We start from the raw sequence: 22881 nt of genomic DNA, 5'->3' as shown, positions 1-22881 counted from the left end.
GATATGTATAAAAAGAAATAATTTCATTTTAAACAAGATACTTTCCTCGATATTGTTTTGATGACTAATATGCAATTTGCGTAATTGGTTAATCAGCAATTTTCTACGCAACATTGTTGCTGTCGGATTTTTCCGTTCGATAATTTGCAATTTAAAGTCGATTTGTACGACGAAATAGTTTGTTTCTCAACGAATTATTAAAAATGAACCCTCTTGGGAGGTGTAATTTAAAACAATTTCAATGTCCGTTGCTAGTGAGTGTATTGTCAATATTTACGAACACAATTTGGCAGATAAACTATCGAGCTTTTTATGCTAGAGCTTTCTGTGTAACGGAACAGACAAGTTTTTGCTTGTGTAGTATCAATTGGTACTTTTTTGTAAAATTGGAATGGATTGCGAGGAATTCCCTTTAGAAGGTATCGTTTAGATATTTGTTCGTAACAAAGTAGTTTTAGTAATCTACACTATATTTGCCGTTAATGCCGGAAAATACCCGTCGTAATGCAATGTAATGGGTAATGGTGCATAGACGGCAATTAAGATAAACTTTTCGCAAACAATAGCAGCCGTGACTCTGAATTTTAACGCTTCTTTGATAAAAATTTAAACTTTTTTTTATTCGTTATGCGCGTTTTAAGCCGATTAACATTTAACTTTTCCGCACTCGTCCTGACGTCACCATTTCGCGGTCCAGCAATGAACAAAGAAGTACGTGACGTAATCCAATCTCGGAACTCCGACTTCAATGAAATTAGCCGTCCCCATTAAAGATAATTTCATCAAGTATACGACTTCAGTCACTGACTCACTTAGGTTTTAATTGTTTGGAGTCGTTTACTGTGGTTAAGAAACGATTTTATTGAGTTATGGTGGTTAGTAATAATCATATAGAACTTTTTTTTTTGTATTACAGAACCAGAGAGTCCTATCAAACTGGCTGCACCTGTAGGCAACGCCTCTCCCCCTGTATTATGGGGTTCCAGACGCAAAACAGGTAGGAAATAATAAATTTAAATTCACCACCCACATCTTCAATATCCATTATCCCTCTCAAGCGACATTGAAAATGTCGATTTGTGATTCCTCGCTATCTATCTATCCACACGTCAATCAGTGTTAGTGGAAAAATCCTGTTTTCCGTCTCCCTCTGGACGCTGCTTTTGCCAGATAGGCACAAAACTTGACATAGACGAGCTTATCTGCTTTACCGTGCTGTTCTCCATGGACATCGTTTCGTTTGAGTCTGATGGGCTATTGTTTTGATGAATTCGCGACGCAGCGCTTTTAAGATATCAATGTGGACGTATTTTCTACAAAAAGTTCATCATCGGTTTTTCAAATCAATTCAATTGTACATTTTAAATGATAATTTTTTCCTTAGGACTCTGTTACAAACGGAATGACATTTACTATACGAATGTTCATAGACATCAAGTGAGGGCTCAAATGCGTAAGTACCGGATGAGTTGGGATTTTTAGTGGTTGTAAAAAGAACTAGAAAAACGCATGATTTTTTTTTAAATTAAAATATGTCTAAAGAAAGAGCACTAAACATAATTGATAATTTAATAGATAAAAAATTATAATCTTGGGCCAGCAGGTACTGATAGGGTTCCATCAAATTTTAAACATTAACAATATATACGTCGTAATAGCAGACATAACAACAGCTTTATCTAAACACTCGAGCAACGATACCGTTTATTGTTTATTTAACAATATTGATAGGAGTTTGCTCACCTGTTAAGCGTAGTTGTCTTCCGAACATAATAAATGCTTCGTAGGCGTGTTTTTGACCTTGTATTTATTGCGAGGTAAACGAAATCTGATGATTGTTGCCACAGGTCAGAGTACGGTTGAATATTAATGATAATAAAAATATATTTGAAGTCACATAATAATATATTTTATTGCCAATTTATTACAATATCGCAATTTTATATTATATTTGTGTTTTAATATGGATTATGCGGTTATTCATAAAGTATGGGGGACTTTGATATCTTCTAATATGACTTGACCCACAATAAAGTTAACAATACTGCTGGGACACCTTATCGATATAAAACTACGTAGTTTTCAGAGATGCGTGAATTTATTAAGCCGAGGTCGCTTGCGGCCGAGGCAGTAGTTCGATAGCACATGGATACAAAATTACACATTTTTTTAAAGATTGTATGAGTTTATTAAGCCGAAGTCGCTTGCGGCTGAGGCGGTAGTTCTGTAGCATATGAATACAAAACTACACAGTTTTTGGGAATGTAGGAGTTGATTAAGCCGAGGTCGCTTACGACCGAGGCACTAGTTCGATAGCACATGGATACAAAACTACACATTTTTTAAAGAGTGTATGAGTTTATTAAGCCGAAGTCGCTTGCGGCTGAGGCGGTAGTTCTGTAGCATATGGATACAAAGCTACACAGTTTTTAAGAATGTTGGAGTTCATTAAGCCGAGGTCGCTTGCGGCCGAGGCGGTAGTTCGATAGCACATGGATATAAAACTACACATTTTTTTAAAGATTGTATGATTTTATTAAGCCGAAGTCGCTTGCGGCTGAGGCGGTAGTTCTGTAGCATATGAATACAAAACTACACAGTTTTTAGGAATGTAGGAGTTGATTAAGCCGAGGTCGCTTGCGACCGAGGCACTAATTCGATAGCACATGGATACAAAACTACACATTTTTTGAAGATTGCATGAGTTTATTAAGCCGAAGTCGCTTGCGGCTGAGGCGGTAGTTCTGCCGCATATGGATACAAAACTACACAGTTTATAAGAATGTTGGAGTTCATTATGCCGAGGTCGCTTGCGACCGAGGCACTAATTCGATAGCACATGGATACAAAACTACACATTTTTTAAAGATTGTATGAGTTTATTAAACCGAAGTCGCTTGCGGCTGAGGCGGTAGTTCTGCAGCATATGGATACAAAACTACACAGTTTATAAGAATGTTGGAGTTCATTAAGCCGAGGTCGCTTGCGGCCGAGGCGGTAGTTCGATAGCACATGGATATAAAACTACACATTTTTTTAAAAATTGTATGATTTTATTAAGCCGAAGTCGCTTGCGGCTGAGGCGGTAGTTCTGTAGCATATTAATACAAAACTACACAGTTTTTAGGAATGTTGGAGTTCATTAAGCCGAGGTCGCTTGCGGCCGAGGCGGTAGTTCGATAGCACATGGATATAAAACTACACATTTTTTTAAAGATTGTATGAGTTTATTAAGCCGAAGTCGCTTGCGGCCGAGGCGGTAGTTCGATAGCACATGGATATAAAACTACACATTTTTTAAAGATTGTATGAGTTTATTAAACCGAAGTCGCTTGCGGCTGAGGCGGTAGTTCTGCAGCATATGGATACAAAACTACACAGTTTATAAGAATGTTGGAGTTCATTAAGCCGAGGTCGCTTGCGGCCGAGGCGGTAGTTCGATAGCACATGGATATAAAACTACACATTTTTTTAAAGATTGTATGATTTTATTAAGCCGAAGTCGCTTGCGGCTGAGGCGGTAGTTCTGTAGCATATGAATACAAAACTACACAGTTTTTAGGAATGTAGGAGTTGATTAAGCCGAGGTCGCTTGCGACCGAGGCACTAATTCGATAGCACATGGATACAAAACTACACATTTTTTGAAGATTGCATGAGTTTATTAAGCCGAAGTCGCTTGCGGCTGAGGCGGTAGTTCTGCCGCATATGGATACAAAACTACACAGTTTATAAGAATGTTGGAGTTCATTATGCCGAGGTCGCTTGCGACCGAGGCGGTAGTTCGATAGCACATGGATATAAAACTACACATTTTTTTAAAAATTGTATGATTTTATTAAGCCGAAGTCGCTTGCGGCTGAGGCGGTAGTTCTGTAGCATATTAATACAAAACTACACAGTTTTTAGGAATGTTGGAGTTCATTAAGCCGAGGTCGCTTGCGGCCGAGGCGGTAGTTCGATAGCACATGGATATAAAACTACACATTTTTTTAAAGATTGTATGAGTTTATTAAGCCGAAGTCGCTTGCGGCCGAGGCGGTAGTTCGATAGCACATGGATATAAAACTACACATTTTTTTAAAGATTGTATGAGTTTATTAAGCCGAAGTCGCTTGCGGCTGAGGCGGTAGTTCTGTAGCATATGAATACAAAACTACACAGTTTTTAGGAACGTAGGAGTTGATTAAGCCGACGTCGCTTGCGGCCGAGGCAGTAGTTCGATAGCACATGGATACAAAACTATAGTAGAAACCACGAGAGTTGGCAGTGACAGATCACTTAAAAATGGTATGAATCAAGATATGGACGTACGACTTAGATTATTTCACCACATACATTTAAATGTAGGTTATGTTAGTAATGGAGGTTATATGTCAAATATTGTCAAAGATATTATTTAATGATTTTCCTTTCAAAGAAAACATTTTCGGCTTGTGAAAACACTAACAGATTCATGACAACGCTCACAAGACGTTTCGATTTTAGGTTATAATTATAGAGTTACATCCCTTAGAAGAACAGACGTACTTTTTCGACGTGGCCATTTGAATTGTACAGCAGACATATTAAACTAATTATAGGTGTGAATTTTTCCAAAAAAACCACTGTTTGAGAACGATGAAAGATATTTATTTAATTTTTAAATCGGTGCTATAGAGTCAACATTAGCTAAATATATTAAACTAATGCTATCTCTTTCTAACACACGTTACTCTCTAGCGGTTTGTGAACTACGTATGGCATTTGTAAGAGCGGAAAACGATGATTTACTGCCAGCTCTCGTGGCGTCTACTATACACATTTTTTAAAGATTATATGAGTTTATTAAGCTGGAGTCGCTTGCAGCTGAGGCGGTAGTTCTGCAGCATATGGATACAAAACTACACAGTTTTTAAGAATGTTGGAGTTCATTAAGCTGAGGTCGCTTCTGGCCGAGGCGGTAGTTCTATAGCATATAGATTCAAAAATCCACAGTTTTTTAAGAATGTATGAGTTTACTAAGCCTAGGTTCCTTGCGGATGAGGCACTAGTTCTGTAACATATGGATAGAAAAATACACAGTTTTTAAGAATGCAGGAGTTGATTATGCCGAGATATTATTTTAATACAAAATATACAATATTCCAGGATTTACGAGCTCATTAAGCCAAGGTCGTTTGCGGAAGAGGCGGTAGCTCCATAGCTTATACAGGTCATCCACGACGACCGTTCATTAGAATTTTACAGGGTTCTAGCCAAAACAAAAATTTGATAATTCAGATTTAAGTATTATTAATTGCGTTCTCTTCGACTAAAATATTTTCAGATTTCTAGCACTTCCGGTTATACCGGAAGTCGCCACCTACTTTATTTTTTTAAATGGAACACCCTATATATTTTTACATATTTGAATTTGTCTGTTTTCAAGGTTTATGAATAACTTTACTTTTTGCAATTTGATTCGGCCGTTCTCGAGTTATTCGAATTTTTCTAGAAAAATCTGCTCCAGCAGACATTTGTTAAAAAAATCAGAGAACACTCGATTTTTGGGATATCAATTTAGGATTCAGAACATACGTAAGCAACATGATGGAGTATGTTTTGGTGTGGTAACGTTGTAGTTGACATTTTTGATTGAAAAATGTAATAAAACTCAGGGTGTTCCATTTGAAATATGAAAATTGTCACCTCTTCCGGTGTAACCACAAGTACCCGGAACCTGAAAATACTTTAGTTAAAAAGCTGGCATCAAACATCACAAATCTACAAATTTTCAAACTTCCACTTCATCCGGTTATTCACTAGGTCGCACTAGGTATTCATGACACACTAGGTTAAATATCGATATGTGTGTGCATTTTTAAAAAACCCTAATTATCTCCCAAACTATAAATGTTAGGTATATTACATATCGGATATAAAAGATGTAAAAAGAGACACCGAAGACGACTAAGTAATAAAATATGGGGGGTGCCATTTAAAAAAATGAAGTTATGGTACTTCCAAGTTTCGAAAAAGTAACGTGCCATAGTAAAGTGACCAAACGTTCTAGACAGCCATACTTGGCACCAAAACATACTCCATCATGTTGCTTAAGCATGTTCTGAATCCTAAATTGATATCCCAAAAATCGAGTGTTCTCTGATTTTTTGAACAAAGGTCTGCTGGAGCAGATTTTTCTAGAAAAGTTCGAATAACTCGAGAACGGCCGAATCAAATTGCAAAAAGTAAAGTCATCATAAACCTTGAAAACAGACAAATCCAAATATGTAAAAATATACAGGGTGTTCCATTTAAAAAAATAAAGTAGGTGGCGACTTCCAGTATAACCGGAAGTGTTAGATATCTGAAAATATTTTAGTCGAAGAGAACGCAATTGATAATACTTAAATCTGAATTTTCAAATGTTAATTTTAGCCAGAACCCTGTAAAGTTCTAATGGACGGTCGTCGTGGATGACCCTGTATAAATACAAAACTATTTAACAGTTTTTAAGAATGTATAAGTTTATTAAGCTGATATCATTTGCGTTTTGTGTCCATATGATACCGAACTGTCGCTTCGGCCGCAAGCAACCTCAGTTTCATTCTTAAAAACTGTGTAATTTTGTATCCATGTGCTATACAGGGTGAGTTATTAGTATCCCGGCGGTCGATAGTTACTAAATCGTTTGAAAAACAAAAAAATATTTTATCTACAACTATTGAATTATCTATTCGTCATACATTTGATTTTTGTATAATGACACGCATTACTTGCATGACTGACAAATGTTGAATAATGAAGCCATTATTCCACAGTTCTGACACGACCTACTAATCAAAAAATAAAATATAACAGAAATGACAGCTTTCTTATATTCTATATTCTTTTTAGATTTTTTTTTTTTAATCAAATAGTTGTAGACAAAGATAAAGACTCATACTCATAGTCAGAACTTCATCTTCGCGGGTAACAGCCGCCATTATACGCTTGTTGAATAATATACTATTATGTACAAGTTGTTTGACTCATCACTTTCTATTACGTAAAATTATTTATCTACAACTATTGAATTATCTATTCGTTATACAATTGATTTTTGACGGGTAATGACACTCATTACCCATGACAGACAAAGTGTTGAATAATGAGGCCATTATTCCACACTTCTGACACTGCCTACTAATCAAAAAATAAAATATTAACAGAAATGACAGCTTTCTTATATTGAGGTTATGTCTGAAATGTCTATCAAGTTTATTTTTTTTTCGTTTTTTTGATTTTTTTTTCAAAATTAAATAGTTGTAGATAAAGTATAGTATTCAACTTGCGTATAATGGATGTTACCCACTCAGATTACAACACTCGCTCGCTTCGCTCGCTCGTGTTGCAACTTCTTCTTCGTGGGTAACAGCCGCCATTATACGCTTGTTGAATAATATACTATTTCACTCCATTTACGCATAACGAAGAGTATATAGATTTTTTTAAATGGAACACCCTGTATATTTTATCATATTATTAATACAACTAAATTTGTTTATACAACCGTATATGTTACTATTTCACAACGTTCATAGTTCCTGAGATATTCAATTGTTCTTCCAAAATGTGCCCATTACAGGATCTTTTTAAAAACGAATTAAAATCGACATTTTTTCCGATTTTGCCTTGAAACTACGTCAGACAATAGTCAAAGCCAGTAGGTAGATGATAGTATTCAAAGATATTAGATACACTATACAGGCTGTATATAAAGCTTAGTTACTTTTGATGTTTTTCAAATGGCTTGTTCTTAAGTTTTTTAAATGGAACACTCTGTATATTGTGTGCTAGTTGAATTGCTCATCAAGTGCCCTTTAATTAATGATAAGTAAGTCATATGTCTAACTTTAATAGTTTTCCTGATATTTAGAATTTAAAGAAAGATGTGTAATGAAATGTCATTATTGTACTTAAAAAAGTGACAGAATGTACTATATCGTCCTTTTTTGTCACTGTTTGTTTGTCATTTGTAAATCCGTAATATTATATTAAAATACAATAATTAAAAAAAGAACCTTTAATGAATAAATAATCAAAACGTGATAAAATTACAAAAAATACAATTAAATGGCAGAACAATAAATCCCTTTTTTAATTACTAAATTATATGAAGGAAATGCAGCAACAAACTATAAACAATTACTAAACGTTGCTCAACAAGTAGGTATTAATCTAATTAATATTTAGAAGTTGTTCAAAATGCCGCCCATTTTTTCCTCTACAAGTATTAATGCGCTGTATAAAAGATCTTGAATAATTGCATATTTTATTAGTTACATCTTTTTAAATCTCATAAAGTACCAAGTCGCATTAAAATCTGGTATATGGCAGCAAAATTACTTTACATTATAAAATATTAATCAAATAATAAAACGAAGAACAAGAAAAAACTGATAAAAATAGACAGAATATAATATTAAGTACAATAATGCATATTTTATTACACATTATTCTTTAAATTCTAAATATCAGGAAAACTACTAAAGTTAGATATATGACATACTTATCATTATATAATATACAGGGTGTTCCATTTAAAAAACTTATGAAAAAACATCAAAAGTAACTAAGCTTTATGAACACGCTGTATCTAACATCTTTGAATACTATCACTTACCTACTGGCTTTGACTATTATCTGACATAGTTACAAGGCAAAATTGGAAAAAATGTTGTTTTTACATCGTTTTTAAAAAGAATCTGCAATTGCCGCTTTTTGGAAAAACAATTGAATATCTCAAGAACTATGAACGCTATGAGTTAGTAACATATACGGTTGTATAAAGAAATGTAATTCTATTCATAATTAAAAGTTCCAATTAAAAGAAACTACACCCTGTGTAAGTGAAAATAATTTTACATAATAGAAAGTGGTGAGTCACTTGTAACTACACAGTGAAAACTGTATAGTTTTGTATCTATACTATGTACAGGGTGTCTCATGTAACTGGTTCATTAGTAACTAAAATATTTTCAAGATGGCCGCCACTTCCGGTCAACACCTATATCTTCATAAACTGTACTTTTGTATCAATAAAGTTATGATATAGCACTTCGGTCGCAAGCGATCTCGGCTTAATAAACAGTGAGTTTTGTAACAATATGGTACCAATGCTTCACCTGTTTTATAAGTTTATAAAGATACTTAGTCATGCTTCATAGTAATCTTTTTATCGCATCTCATAAAAAACCCATCAATCCACGAAATTACCAAACCGTTTATATCCCAGCATTTTCGCGAAGTGTATTCAATTCTTCGTACATTTTTTTTTGCGAATATTACATCACCGTTTTATGAGTATTTCAAACGCGGGATTTCCTTGAATCAGGCGCAGCTTCTACAGTGCCGCCAACACACTCTCGCCATTTAGGTTGTCACGCCACGCGCCGCGTTCGCTTCCATTCATAAAAGAGGTATTTCAATTCATAAAAGTTGCGTTGAAAATGTTTCATATGCACCCAGATCGAAATATAATAAATATGTATTGGTGTGAAATCGATGATAAAATATGACTTGAATGTGCGATTTATCGTTCTAACAGATTTATGAATGACTTTAACCGTAGGAATTTTTTAATTGACGTCGTCTAGAGCATAACAATTGGGTAGCCTTGAGACGCGACCATCCTCATGTTCACGCGAGAGGAAGAACAAATTTACCATAAATTGTTCTATCCGTTTCCAGGACTTAACGCAATTACGACCTCCTCTTTACGTGATCATCGTGGATTTTGTCACTTAAAACTTGATAATTTACGAAATAAAAATTCTAAGAAGCATATGGTTTAAAGCAAATAATTGCTTAGCGACCAAAAAATTGAATCTACGTTGTCTGAACCCACGTGTAGACTCGAGTCTAGTGGCTTGTGAATGGCGGCTTCCCACGACATATTACGAGCAGGTTCAGTCGGCGACCCGGAAGTCGACCCACGACGTCCGGTTGCCCGCGCGCCATCTGTTTAGTTGCCCGGGAGGGAAACTAAATCACTTCTTCATATCATTTCGTAATCTACCGTTTCTGTTTTGTGTTCTTCTTTTCTCCTATCGAACAAATAATCGATTTTAATTTCTTTAGTCTTGTATTACTTCAATATTCTCCCATAGTCTTAGAGATAAACCACATAATGGTAGAATCCATTTCAAATGAGAACGTAATTGCGAGTTAATGAGACGTTACGAAGTTACGACATCCGCGAGTTTAATTAAACTGCAGCAACTGTTTGATGGCACGATGTCGTGCTAAATTGTTGCTGCCGCGAAGTTTTGTAACCCTAAAAGGTGTCCAATTAAACTGGCGAAGTGCCTCGTATAGCACCACCGCACACGTATCTTGTATCTTGTATCTCACAGGGACGGTTTGAAATTCTTAAAGATAAAGTGACAAGTTTATGGGTGAAATTATTTTTTGAAGGTGACACTTATCATCAAAATTTTATTTTACAGCTCAATTAAAAGATGGTAATTGAAAATTCGCGTTCCACACGATATTCTTAGGTAATTAATAACAAAAAATCGATATCATCCAAGTAAATAAAAACAAGGACAATACGAATCAACTCCTTCGAATTTTGTTAGTTGCTTACCATTCTTAGTAAAGAAAGGTTGTTTTCATTTTAAAACTGAATTTTATAAAAATTACTTCGCCGGATAAAATAGTTAAATCGTTATTAAACGAATTAGGCCGCGATGGCCATAATTTATTGGGGGAAGTACTCAACTTAAGTAAGTATTAATACACTTAAACCTCGAAACAACTGACTTCAGATATAAAATATTTTTAAGTCATACGACAGCGGTAGGTAGCATAAGGTATAATTTTATTGCACTAAAACTAACACTAGACCTAGAACTAGAATCATTCGGAATATTGTTTTCAAGACCATTTATTGCTTTCAAAGACTTTAATAATTGTTTGGAAAAGAGATAGACTTTCCAAAAAGCTACCTAATACTGCCAGAATGCTAGATACTGGTGGAAAAGATTACAATCTGCTCGGAGAAGACTAGACAGTGCTAACAAACTACTTGGAAAGACGAAATACTGCTTCCATAAGACTTCTTGCTGCTTTTAAAGCGCTACATACTACTAGAAAAGATTACAACCTGCTTGGAGAAGACTAAATACTGCTGAGAGAAACTATTATCTGCTTGGAAAGACAAGATACTGTTTTCAAAACATTATTAACTACTTTCAGAATGCTAAATATTGTTGGAAAGACTACTAATTACTTGGAGAAAGCTAGAAATTGTTTGCAAAGACTATTTAATGCTTTCAAAAGACTATATACCGTTGCCAAAACACTACTAAGTGCTTGGAGATTACAATACTACTGGCTGAAGACTATTTACTGAAACTATTCTTCAGCTATCTTAATCCTATCTATGATTATCAACCCAGATTCGTAGATTCAAGGAATCAAAAATGCTTTAATTTGATACCAAACATGATATATTTAGGTTAAAAAATAAAAAGTTGGGTTAGAAAATGTCAAATGTCAAAATTAAACAACGATTTTTTGATAAATATTGAAATGATCTTAATACGAATCAAAAATGCTTTAATTTAATACCAAACATGATATATTTGGGTTAAAAAATAAAAAGTTGGGTTAGAAAATGTCAAATGTCAAAATTAAATATAACGATTTTTTGATAAATATTGAAATGATCTTAATAGGAATCAAAAATGCTTTCATTTGATACCAAACGTGATATATTTGGGTTAAAAAATAAAAAGTTGGGTTAGAAAATGTCAAATGTCAAAATTAAATATAACGATTTTTTGATAAATATTGAAATGATCTTAATATGAATCAAAAATGCTTTCATTTGATACCAATCGTGATATATTTGGGTGAAAAAATATTGTTTGGAAAAGAGATATACTTTCCAAAAAGCTACCTAATGCTGCCAGAATGCTAGATACTGGTGTAAAAGATTACAACCTGCTCGGAGAAGACTAGACAGTGCTAACAAACAACTACAAACTACTTGGAAAGACGAAATACTGCTTCCATAAGACTTCTTACTGCTTTTAAAGCGCTACATATTACTAGAAAAGATTACAACCTGCTTGGAGAAGACTAAATACTGCTGAGAGAAACTATTATCTGCTTGGAAAGACAAGATACTGTTTTCAAAACATTATTAACTACTTTCAGAATGCTAAATATTGTTGGAAAGACTACTAATTACTTGGAGAAAGCTAGAAATTGTTTGCAAAGACTATTTAATGCTTTCAAAAGACTATATACCGTTGCCAAAACACTACTAAGTGCTTGGAGATTACAATACTACTGGCTGAAGACTATTTACTGAAACTATTCTTCAGCTATCTTAATCCTATCTATGATTATCAACCCAGATTCGTGGATTCTGAACATTCCAGAATCAATTTTATGTAAACACTTATAACTGATTCTGAGAACTTTTGGTGTTTGCCAAAAGATGTAATAATGCAAATGGAACGGGTTTAGCTAAATTTGTTTCAAAGCGCAGTTTTCAATAATACCAACCTCAACGGTTAGAATTGATTTTAAACTTTCTGGAAACAGTTACCACATCCTTAAATGTACTGCATCTTTTCCTACCAACTTGCATGATTTTATGTGAACACTTAAAACTGAGTCTGATAAGTTTTAGTATTTGCCAAAAAATGCAATAATGCAATAGAATATGTTTGGAAAGTTTCAAAATGCAGCTTTGTATAATACCAGAATCTTTCAGAATCGATTGTAAGTATGACAATAGAATAAAGTCCAACCTCAACGTTGACTAAATAATTAGAACTGATTTTGAATTTTTTGGAATCAGCACCTAATATGTGCTGCATCTTTTTCAACCAATTTGCAAAATTTGTACAACTTTTAAAAACTATCTTTCGTCCTCAGACGCACATTGTGTTAGTTCTAGTTTTACACTAGCACTAGAACTAACACAAGACCTAGAACTAGAATCATTCGGGTTTAGCCGTCTTGAGAGACGTGCGGCTAAACCCGAATGTTTCTAGTTCTAGGTCTTGTGTTAGTTTTAGTGGTCGTAGTAGATAGCGCTAGTTAGCATAAGATTTTACCACAGAATAACCAGAAATGACACTGACGTCGATTCGTTTGATGTTGGCGGTACATCGTGTTGTGACCTCGATTTAAAATCCGCCATCTTATCACGAGTTACTAAAAGCACAGAATCAAGGCCCGTTGAGAAAACATACTGTATAAGGTTATCGAACTCCCTATGAAGGCTGTTGTTATGAACGTATCCATCTTTAGAGATGTGCGATTCTAGTTCTAGGTATAGTGTTACTTTTAGTGATAGTACTAGTGTAAAACTGGAACTAACACTATACTTAGAACTAAAATCATTCGGGTTTAGCCGTCTTTAGAGACGTGTGGCTAAACCCAAATGATTCTAGTTCTAAGTCTAGTGTTACTTCTAGTTTTAATTGTTATTAAGCGCTAGATTGTTGTATATTTTTATTGAAGTAGTTGAAAGGTTAAATATACGTATTAGAAAAGTACGTATATTAGATTATATAGTAGAACTAGAATCATTTGGGTTTAGCCGTCTTAAGAGACGTGAACCAGAAGTGACACTAGCGGTATCCCGCCAAATCTTTACCACCAATAGCAACATACCTTGATAACTCGCTATAATATGGCGTCAGATTTGGCGGAATACTGTCACTGTCACTTCTGGTTATTCTCTGATATTACTATGTTAAAGTGGGTCCAAACTTGACGCATTTATCTCAAAAAGTTCGAATTTTCAACTTTTAATTTTGACATATTTGTTAACGTCATAAAAAATCCTTTGAAATGAGTCCAAACTCGACATATTTCACTTTAATATTAATTGAAATACAATCACTTCCGGTTTGAAACGTCAACGTTAATTTTGACATATTTGTCAACTTCATTAAAAGACCTGTAAAATGAGTCCAAAGATGACGCACTTATCTCAAAAAACAAAAAAGTTAGAATAAAAAGCATTAAACCCGAAGTTAGTAACAAATAAATATTAATACCAACCTTAATTTTTAATTTTTTTTATTATATTTTTGTTTTTGTGACAAATATTAAGATATTAGATAAGATTTAAATATTAGATTAAGATATTTTATAAAAATTAAGAATATGTCAAAATGACATTGACATTTCAAACCGGAAGTTACTTATATCTCGAGTAATATTGGAATTAAACGTATCATGTTTGGACTCATTTTAAAGGATTTTTCACGACGATTAATAACAAATATGTCAAAATTTACTTTGGCATTCTTAACCGGAAGTTGACCATAACTTTATTAACATTGGAGATAAATATATCGTGTTTGTACTCATTTTAAAGGATTTTTAATGAAGATTACAAATATGTCAAAATTGAGGTTGACATTTTAAACCTGAAGTTAGTTATCATATAATAGACAAATGGACAACTTCATGGTGTTCTTTCATGATGTATTCTTTTTTAAAAAAATCTTTAAAATGAGTCCAAACATAACGCATTTATCTCAAAAAAACAAAAAAGTTTGAAAAAAAACGTTAAAAACGAAGTTGGCAACAATGAAGATAGCAATTTAATTTGTAAATATTAGTACCAACCTTAATTTTTAATTTTTTTAATTATATTTTTGTTTTTGTGACAAATATTAAGACATTTTATAAAAATTAAGAATATGTCAAAATGACGTTGACATTTCAAACCGGAAGTTGCTTATATCTCGAGTAATATTGGAATTAAACGTATCATGTTTGGACTCATTTTAAAGGATTTTTCACAACGATTACAGATATGTCAATATTGACGTTGACATTATTGACCGGAAGTTGACCATAACTTCATTAACATTGGAGATAAATATGTCGTGTTTGTACTCATTTTAAAGGATTTTTAATGAAGTTCACAAATATGTCAAAATTGAGGTTGCCATTTTAAACCGGAAGTTAGTTATTGTTATATTTTAGACGTTTTCGTTTTTTCTTTTTATTTTTAACGTGTTTTTTTGGTCATTTCTCATTGATTAAAAAAAATCGTCGATTTTTAAGCCCAACTTGTAATACTTCGTTCTTAATTTCATTTTACAACTTTAATTTTGTAAATTAGTAACTAATAATCTGATTTCAACACCTGTATTCCCTCTGTGCTTGTGATAGCTGTCTTTTGGTTTATTATTAAATATTAAATAAATTTACTTTTGGTTAAATGAAAAAAAAAGTTGGTTCAATGTCTATCATAAAATGTAGTGGAACTCATCCTCAATTAATATTGTTATGGACCTTAATAACCAATTCAAGGAAATGACGTCCAATTTCTTCGCCGCTTTCATTACTAGTCTCGGACATCATTATACCTAATCATCTCTAAACCCTTCAATTTAATCAACAAAAAACTTTGTTTAAATCATCCTTTTTTCACTTTAACAATAAATACAAAACGACAAGTGGCGTATATAACAAACACAGTGTTCGCATTGTAATCGTAACTTTGTTATCAATTCCATTTGGAGCAGAACGATTAAACGCGCTGAAACGCGCCTCGGCCGTTTTCAGTCGATATTTCAAAGTTTAATCCATCGTAATGACTCCGTATTTATATACATATTCCACATCCTGCTGGGTCGTTGCCAAATTTCAAACTTATAATTAGTTTTCGCGCCGTGACGCGACCCCGGACTATGCATTATTTATAGATGGTCGTTTTATGGGTTTCTCCATAAACCACGTAACACTAAAAACTTGACGCGATAATATTTCGTTTGAATAAAAATATTGCACAGAATTGGCAACGTTGTAACAGAAGTTGTGTGTAGCTCCGGGAAATGCGCATAAACGGAACGTCGCAAAAATGCAATGAATAGAACCGACCGACGACGCCTATCGGCCATATTCCGGAAACTAAACTTCAAAGCCGCGAGCTTCGAAACAATTGAAATTGATTATCGTTTGTTCTTCACAACGAAACAAACGTCGACTGTTTAAAATAATTGCCGGGCGCGTGGTTCCGCGTAAAACGAAAAGAAGTAAAAAGAAACTAGTATCAATGATAGAAATTCATATCTAAAGCGTCGTATCCGATTCCTCGTCACGGTTCGTGCAAAAAGGTGACACCGTGTAATTACGACGCACCGAGACGTAAAACGCCACGGGCGATGAGCTCGTGGTTTCCTCCACTCACAGGTGGCGCCGCGATCGCGACCTTGTTTTATAGGCGCCAGATTCCGTTCCATACTATTATAACATTTTTTTCTATTCTCTATACGTAGTTTTTTTTGATTATATCATTATCTTATAATGAGATATTGGTATATTAAAAACTACCGTAAAGTAGATTATTAAGTTTTTCTATAATTGGCTTATGTATAGATGGTACTAAGATGTTATGAAAAGATGATTCAATTTCACCTGTACTAGCTTTCAAGACTTAGGAGGTCTTTGACACCCATTTGCTGTATGTGGTATCTTCATCATCTCCTAACACCTCATAACAAGAGGAATCTTAAGACTAATTCCAACAATTTGATTCATACGAATTGTCAGAAAGAACAACGAGATATTTAAGAAATGGGTGGCATTATATCACATAAACTTGAATCCTCAAGTAGTATGGCCGCATGGCTATCCTTAAAAAGAACTACGCCTGAGGTAGCTCCAACAGTAATTGACACGAGATGAGTCGTGAACACGATGTGCAACCTGTCTATTAATAGTAAAGTTTTACCTAAAGTTAAGTCAACCTAAACTATGATATAGCAATCTGTGATAGTAATGGGGGCAATAGTAAGATACTTACAATCTGTGATGATCCAGTTCTGGGGTTCCGCATGATCCTCGGGAGTGGATCTGAAACAAGAATTAAAGCAATTAGATGATAAGCGACTGCGTTAGTTATATAATCGCATTGTGTAAAAGGAGGCTCCTAATGTTCTGTGCAAGGGTGAACCAGCTTCTGCATAGAATGGGACCAATAAAGACCTGAAAAGTAACTTAAGGTACTTAAACTCAGGGTGTTACGAAGAGTTTGAAGAATGATGAGTTTGTTTCTGACTCGTCGTTGCAAAATCGACAAGTTTGATCCTTAGCTTGTTTAATATGGATCATACTTTTGGTTCCATTTCCGGACACCCTGTATATTTGACTAATTTTGCTACAATAGAAGATGGCATTTAGAGCTGTATTAAATCGTTTTTTACATTTCAGGACTTTAAAAAAATAAATCTTGTTCCTCTTAATCGCATTAAGATAATTAAGTTATTTCTCAAATTACTTATGTCAAAATGACATTAAATTGACATAGTTATTTTTTCGTACCACCCTTGAAAATTGAAAATTTTTTGTGTGATTTCCCGTCGATTAAAAAAAAAGTTGTCGATTTTTGATGCTTAATGTTTAAGTGAGACCACCCACACAGATATTTAATTAACTGATAAACTGATACCAGTTACGATTGGAACGCGTTATTCTGAATATGCGGCATACTCGATCGACACTTTTATATTACGGAGCCAATTAGCACCCGGTCAACTATGGGAATGTTGAAATAGATCACGGAATGTAAGCGGTGGCATTTCCGTTCGTATCGACTAAAATGTCAAGTATGCGTTTGGTAAGAGTCCATAAACGTGAAAAATTAATTAAACACACTCCCACGCTTATTAATATACATTTATGTAAAGGAAAAAATCAAAACTAAGTGTACTAAATAAATAGGGTAGGAACATTGATGATTTGATCCGGCCTTGGTCCAATGTTGTAGAGAGACAAGGTTCAAGAAACCTAAATTACATAATCAATAGGGCTAACGAACACGAGTCTCGACTGGCCACACATACGAAAGCGGTTGTTTTTCGCGAAAACCCCCATCCAGTTATTTTTAGTCATGTTTGTGGTTTGTGGTTGTGTTCGCAAAGGGGCAATAGCAAATTAACCACGTATTGTTCTTCACATTATTTTTAATTTTCTTATCTTGACCAATGTATCAATTAAAAACAATTTACTAATCGTTTTATCGAAATACGAATTTCTTAAGTACTCAAAATTTTTGTAAATTCACACAATAAGTGTATTATGTAATGAAAATAGAATATAGTATCTAAAATCGTGTACTTTAATAACGGTTTAAATTGAAATGATCTTAATAGGAATCAAAAATGCTTTAATTTGATACCAAACATGATATATTTGGCTTAAAAAATAAAAAGTTGGGTTAGAAAATGTCAAATGTCAAAATTAAATATAACGATTTTTTGATAAATATTGAAATGATCTTAATAGGAATCAAAAATGCTTTAATTTGATACCAAACATGATATATTTGGCTTAAAAAATAAAAAGTTGGGTTAGAAAATGTCAAATGTCAAAATTAAATATAACGATTTTTTGATAAATATTGAAATGATCTTAATAGGAATCAAAAATGCTTTCATTTGATACCAAACATGATATATTTGGGTTAAAAAATAAAAAAGTTAGGTTAGAAACTGTCAAATGTCAAAATTAAATATAACGATTTTTTGATAAATATTGAAATGATTTTAATAGGAATCAAAAATGCTTTAATTTGATACCAAACATGATATATTTGGGTTAAAAAATAAAAAAGTTAGGTTAGAAACTGTCAAATGTCAAAATTAAATATAACGATTTTTTGATAAATATTGAAATGATTTTAATAGGAATCAAAAATGCTTTAATTTGATACCAAACATGATATATTTGGGTTAAAAAATAAAAAAGTTAGGTTAGAAACTGTCAAATGTCAAAATTAAATATAACGATTTTTTGATAAATATTGAAATGATCTTAATAGGAATCAAAAATGCTTTCATTTGATACCAAACATGATATATTTGGGTTAAAAAATGAAATAGTTAGGTTATAAACTGTCAAATGTCAAATAATCGCCATTTTTTTTTTTGCTAAAAATTAAGATATCTCGATAACTGTTGGAGATAAATAGGTCGAGTTTGGGTTCATTTTAAAGGATATTTAATTTTTTATCCATTAATGTTAAAAAAAGAAAAGCTTTATAACTAAAAAATTGTTGAGTTACAACTAGAACTAACACTAAACCTAGAACTAGAATCATTCGGGTTTAGTCGTTTAACGAGACGTACGGCTAAACCCGAATGTTTCTAGTTCTTGGTCTAGTGTTAGTTGTAGTTTCATATCATTAGAACTAGCACTAGAACTAGAACCATTCGGCTTTATCCGTCTTAATAGATACACGCTGAGGCAGCCATGCTGCCGAGGCAGTGGTTCTAGTAGTTAAACTAAGTAAAGTTTTCTTTAATTTTAGAACTATTACAAATCTTAGAAGAATTTTATAAATTATTGCTCATAACAAAATGCTTGAGATTGTTATTAAATGCTTGAAGTTCAAACTTTATAATCTTAAACAGCCGACTATTTTACACAGTTAGTGAGTTGGCTTGAAGGAATCTTGATAAGATTCAAAAATGCTTTAATTTGATACCAAACATGATATATTTGGGTTAGAAAATAAAAAAGTTAAGTTAGAAACTGTCAACTGTCCAAATTAAATATAACGATTTTTTGATAAAAGTTGAAATGATCTTAATATGAATCAAAAATGCTTTAATTTGATGCCAAACATGATATATTTGGGTTAAAAAATAAAAAGTTGGGTTAGAAATTGTCAAATGTCAAAATTAAATATAACGATGTTTTGATAAAATTGAAATGATCTTAATAGGAATCAAAAATACTTTAATTTGATACCAAACATAATATATTTAGGTGAAAAAATAAAAAGTTAGGTTAGAAACTGTCAAATGTCAAAATTAAATAACGATTTTTTGATAAATATTGAAATGATCTTAATAAGAATCAAAAATGCTTTAATTTGATACCAAACATGATATATTTGGGTTAAAAAATAAAAAAGTTAGGTTACAAATTGTCAAATGTCAAAATTAAATACAACGATTTTTTGATAAATATTGAAATAATATTAATAGGAATCAAAAATGCTTTAATTTGATATCAAACTTGATATATTTGGGTTAAAAAATAAAATAGTTAGGTAAAAAAGTGTCAAATGTCAAAATTAAATATAACGATTTTTTAATAAAAATTGAAATGATCTTAATATAACTCAAAAATGCTTTAATTTGATACCAAACATGATATATTTGGGTTAAAAAATAAAAAAGTTAGGTTAGAAACTGTCAAATGTCAAAATTAAATAACGATTTTTTGATAAATATTGAAATGATCTTAATAAGAATCAAAAATGCTTTAATTTGATACCAAACGTGATATATTTGGGTTAAAAAATAAAAAAGTTAGGTTACAAATTGTCAAATGTCAAAATTAAATATAACGATTTTTTGATAAATATTGAAATGATCTTAATAAGAATCAAAAATGCTTTAATTTGATACCAAACATGATATATTTGGGTTAAAAAATAAAAAAGTTAGGTTAGAAACTGTCAAATGTCAAAATTAAATAACGATTTTTTGATAAATATTGAAATGATCTTAATAAGAATCAAAAATGCTTTAATTTGATACCAAACGTGATATATTTGGGTTAAAAAATAAAAAAGTTAGGTTACAAATTGTCAAATGTCAAAATTAAATATAACGATTTTTTGATAAATATTGAAATGATCTTAATAAGAATCAAAAATGCTTTAATTTGATACCAAACATGATATATTTGGGTTAAAAAATAAAAAAGTTAGGTTACAAATTGTCAAATGTCAAAATTAAATATAACGATTTTTTGATAAATATTGAAATGATCTTAATAAGAATCAAAAATGCTTTAATTTGATACCAAACATGATATATTTGGGTTAAAAAATAAAAAAGTTAGGTTAGAAACTGTCAAATGTCAAATAATCGCCATTTTTTTTGCTAAAAATTAAGATATCTCGATAACTGTTGGAGATAAATAGGTCGAGTTTGGGTTCATTTTAAAGAATATTTAATTTTCTATCTACTAATGTTAAAAAAAGAACAGCTTTATAACTAAAAAATTTTAGCCGTGCGTCTGAAATTACTCAAAATCTTTGTAAATTTATTGTGTGAATTATGTAATGAAATGGGAGTAAATCGCAACTTTATCTAATTAAAGTATGCTAAAATATAGTATCTAAAATTATGTTCTAAACCAGTAACAAACTTTAATAACGGTTTTATATAGAAAAGAGTTGTTGTGAGAATAACGCACACACAATAAAGTCGTGTTCTCCTTTTCTCTCGTTTCCCCACCAAGTTTGTTACAGACGTCGTTGTCGTCGTCGGTGGTGGCGACGGTCGCGCCGAACAAATGAATGAAACAGTTACACAGCGGCCCAAAACAGCTGACTGTTAGGCGCAGACTCCGTCCGTTTTAAACTCAGAACGTCGACCGTAAAGACAGAGTCTATGTATAAAGAGACCGCGCCGCGTGCGAGAATCGCGCTCAGTTTTGCCTCGCCTCGAAACCGTAACGTTACGGTCGCGTTGCCGCCTCAAAGCAGCAAATGAAAACCGAACCGTCGCTATTGTTATTGTTGGCTCTTGTAGTTTCGCCATAGTTGCAAATAGTGTGACGTTCGTGAAAATAATGTGACCGAAATTAAAAAAAAAAGTTTACGTTATTTTAATTAATTGATGTTCAGTTGGTAATCGAGTGCGTTATTTATTTATTTTTTTATTTTATTTCTTTATTTGGAGCTTTTGAGGATTCTTATTTTAATTACCGTTTACGTTGTGTTAATACAAATTGTGTTTGGAAGATTTTTTTTAATCGAAAAAAGAAGATATTACGTTTTGGTAAGGTCACGGTTTGAAATCGTGGTTACGGTCTTTTCGAGTTAATAAATAATAATCGGTAAACAAAGAGAGAGGGAGAGAATAAAGATAAACAAGGAAAGAGAACGAAAATTAACTTGGTTTCGATTTAATACATCATCAGCCGAATTCGTGCAAATACTAAAAATTAAAAAATAATATTTGTATTTATCGCAACATAACAAAATTTTAATCTCTTTTAATCCTGTTGCAAAAGGTCAGGAATTTATTAATGTTCAAATTTATTTTATGTTCATTACAGTAATTACAAGTAGCTGATAAATTCGATTATAATCATTATCAGCTCGATTTTCGCGAACTTGCAAAATTCGAATTCTTTTTTGTTTCGCGTTAACTGAATTTATGGGATGTTTTATTAATTAGATGTTTTGAAAGCAGAATAATAAAACACTTTTTATCTGCTTATTAGGCGATATCTACATATTTTGAACAAAAAGTTATGGAAATTATTTGATGTTTTGAAAACAAATAAAAATTCCATGTTAATTATAATAAATTCTTGCAAAGATAATCAGAAAAAAATTTGTACGACTTTGATTATCTACTTGATGTGATTGTTATCTACATATTTTGATTGGCCAATACATTTTTTACTAGATAAAAAAAATTAATTTTAGTCTAAACTGTATCTAGTTTAATTCTACTTTATTAGCCCACTCATATTGAACTTATTAATAGTATTATCTTCAAGAAGTTTATTGACTAGTAAGATAGAGTTGAAAGTGGCCAGACGTTGAAGGAATTCATTTGATATAGCTTCTCGGTAGTAAGCGATATCTGGTTTAATTTCTAAGTCTGTGGTGATAAACAATAGGAAAATACTTTTAGAAGCTGGCAGAATTAAGCAAAATATTTCCAAAAGGTTATAAAGCAACAAAATGTTACAAACAATTATGCAATATATTTCCAAATACTGACAGGATTAAGGAAAATACTTCCAGAAGCTGACAGGAGGAGACAAAATGTTACCAAAAACTAATAGAATTGAATTATGCAAAATATTTCCAAATCCTGATAGGATTAAGGAAAATACTTCCAGAGGCTGACAGAA

General features: G+C 32.4%; 2 protein-coding genes across 7 annotated transcripts in view; one reads left to right on the top strand and one right to left on the bottom strand.

Annotated features, from left to right (window-relative positions):
* LOC111416300 (necdin, MAGE family member) overlaps positions 1–22881 on the bottom strand; it is a 107827-nt gene that overhangs the window by 29460 nt on the left and 55486 nt on the right. For both annotated transcript variants that reach the window (XM_071195804.1, XM_071195805.1), the window contains one exon: positions 16796–16845. In XM_071195804.1, coding sequence (XP_071051905.1) covers positions 16796–16828 — 33 coding nt within the window. In that variant the 5' untranslated portion in view covers positions 16829–16845. The remainder of the gene's footprint in view (positions 1–16795; positions 16846–22881) is intronic.
* Positions 1–22881, top strand: part of LOC111416295 (Phosphodiesterase 11) — a 94936-nt gene that overhangs the window by 21452 nt on the left and 50603 nt on the right. For 3 of the 5 annotated variants that reach the window (XM_071195799.1, XM_071195795.1, XM_071195796.1), the window contains exons 2-3: positions 917–997; positions 1385–1453. In XM_071195799.1, the coding sequence (XP_071051900.1) occupies positions 1450–1453 (4 nt within the window). In that variant the 5' untranslated portion in view covers positions 917–997; positions 1385–1449. Of the gene's footprint in view, positions 1–916; positions 998–1384; positions 1454–21325; positions 21792–22881 lie in introns of those variants that run through there. The other 2 variants (XM_071195797.1, XM_071195798.1) reach the window with 2 other exon arrangements.

This window comes from Onthophagus taurus, chromosome 5, assembly GCF_036711975.1.
Source record: "Onthophagus taurus isolate NC chromosome 5, IU_Otau_3.0, whole genome shotgun sequence".
Classification (NCBI taxonomy): domain Eukaryota; kingdom Metazoa; phylum Arthropoda; class Insecta; order Coleoptera; family Scarabaeidae; genus Onthophagus; species Onthophagus taurus.
This window is presented reverse-complemented; position numbering and strand designations above follow the sequence as displayed.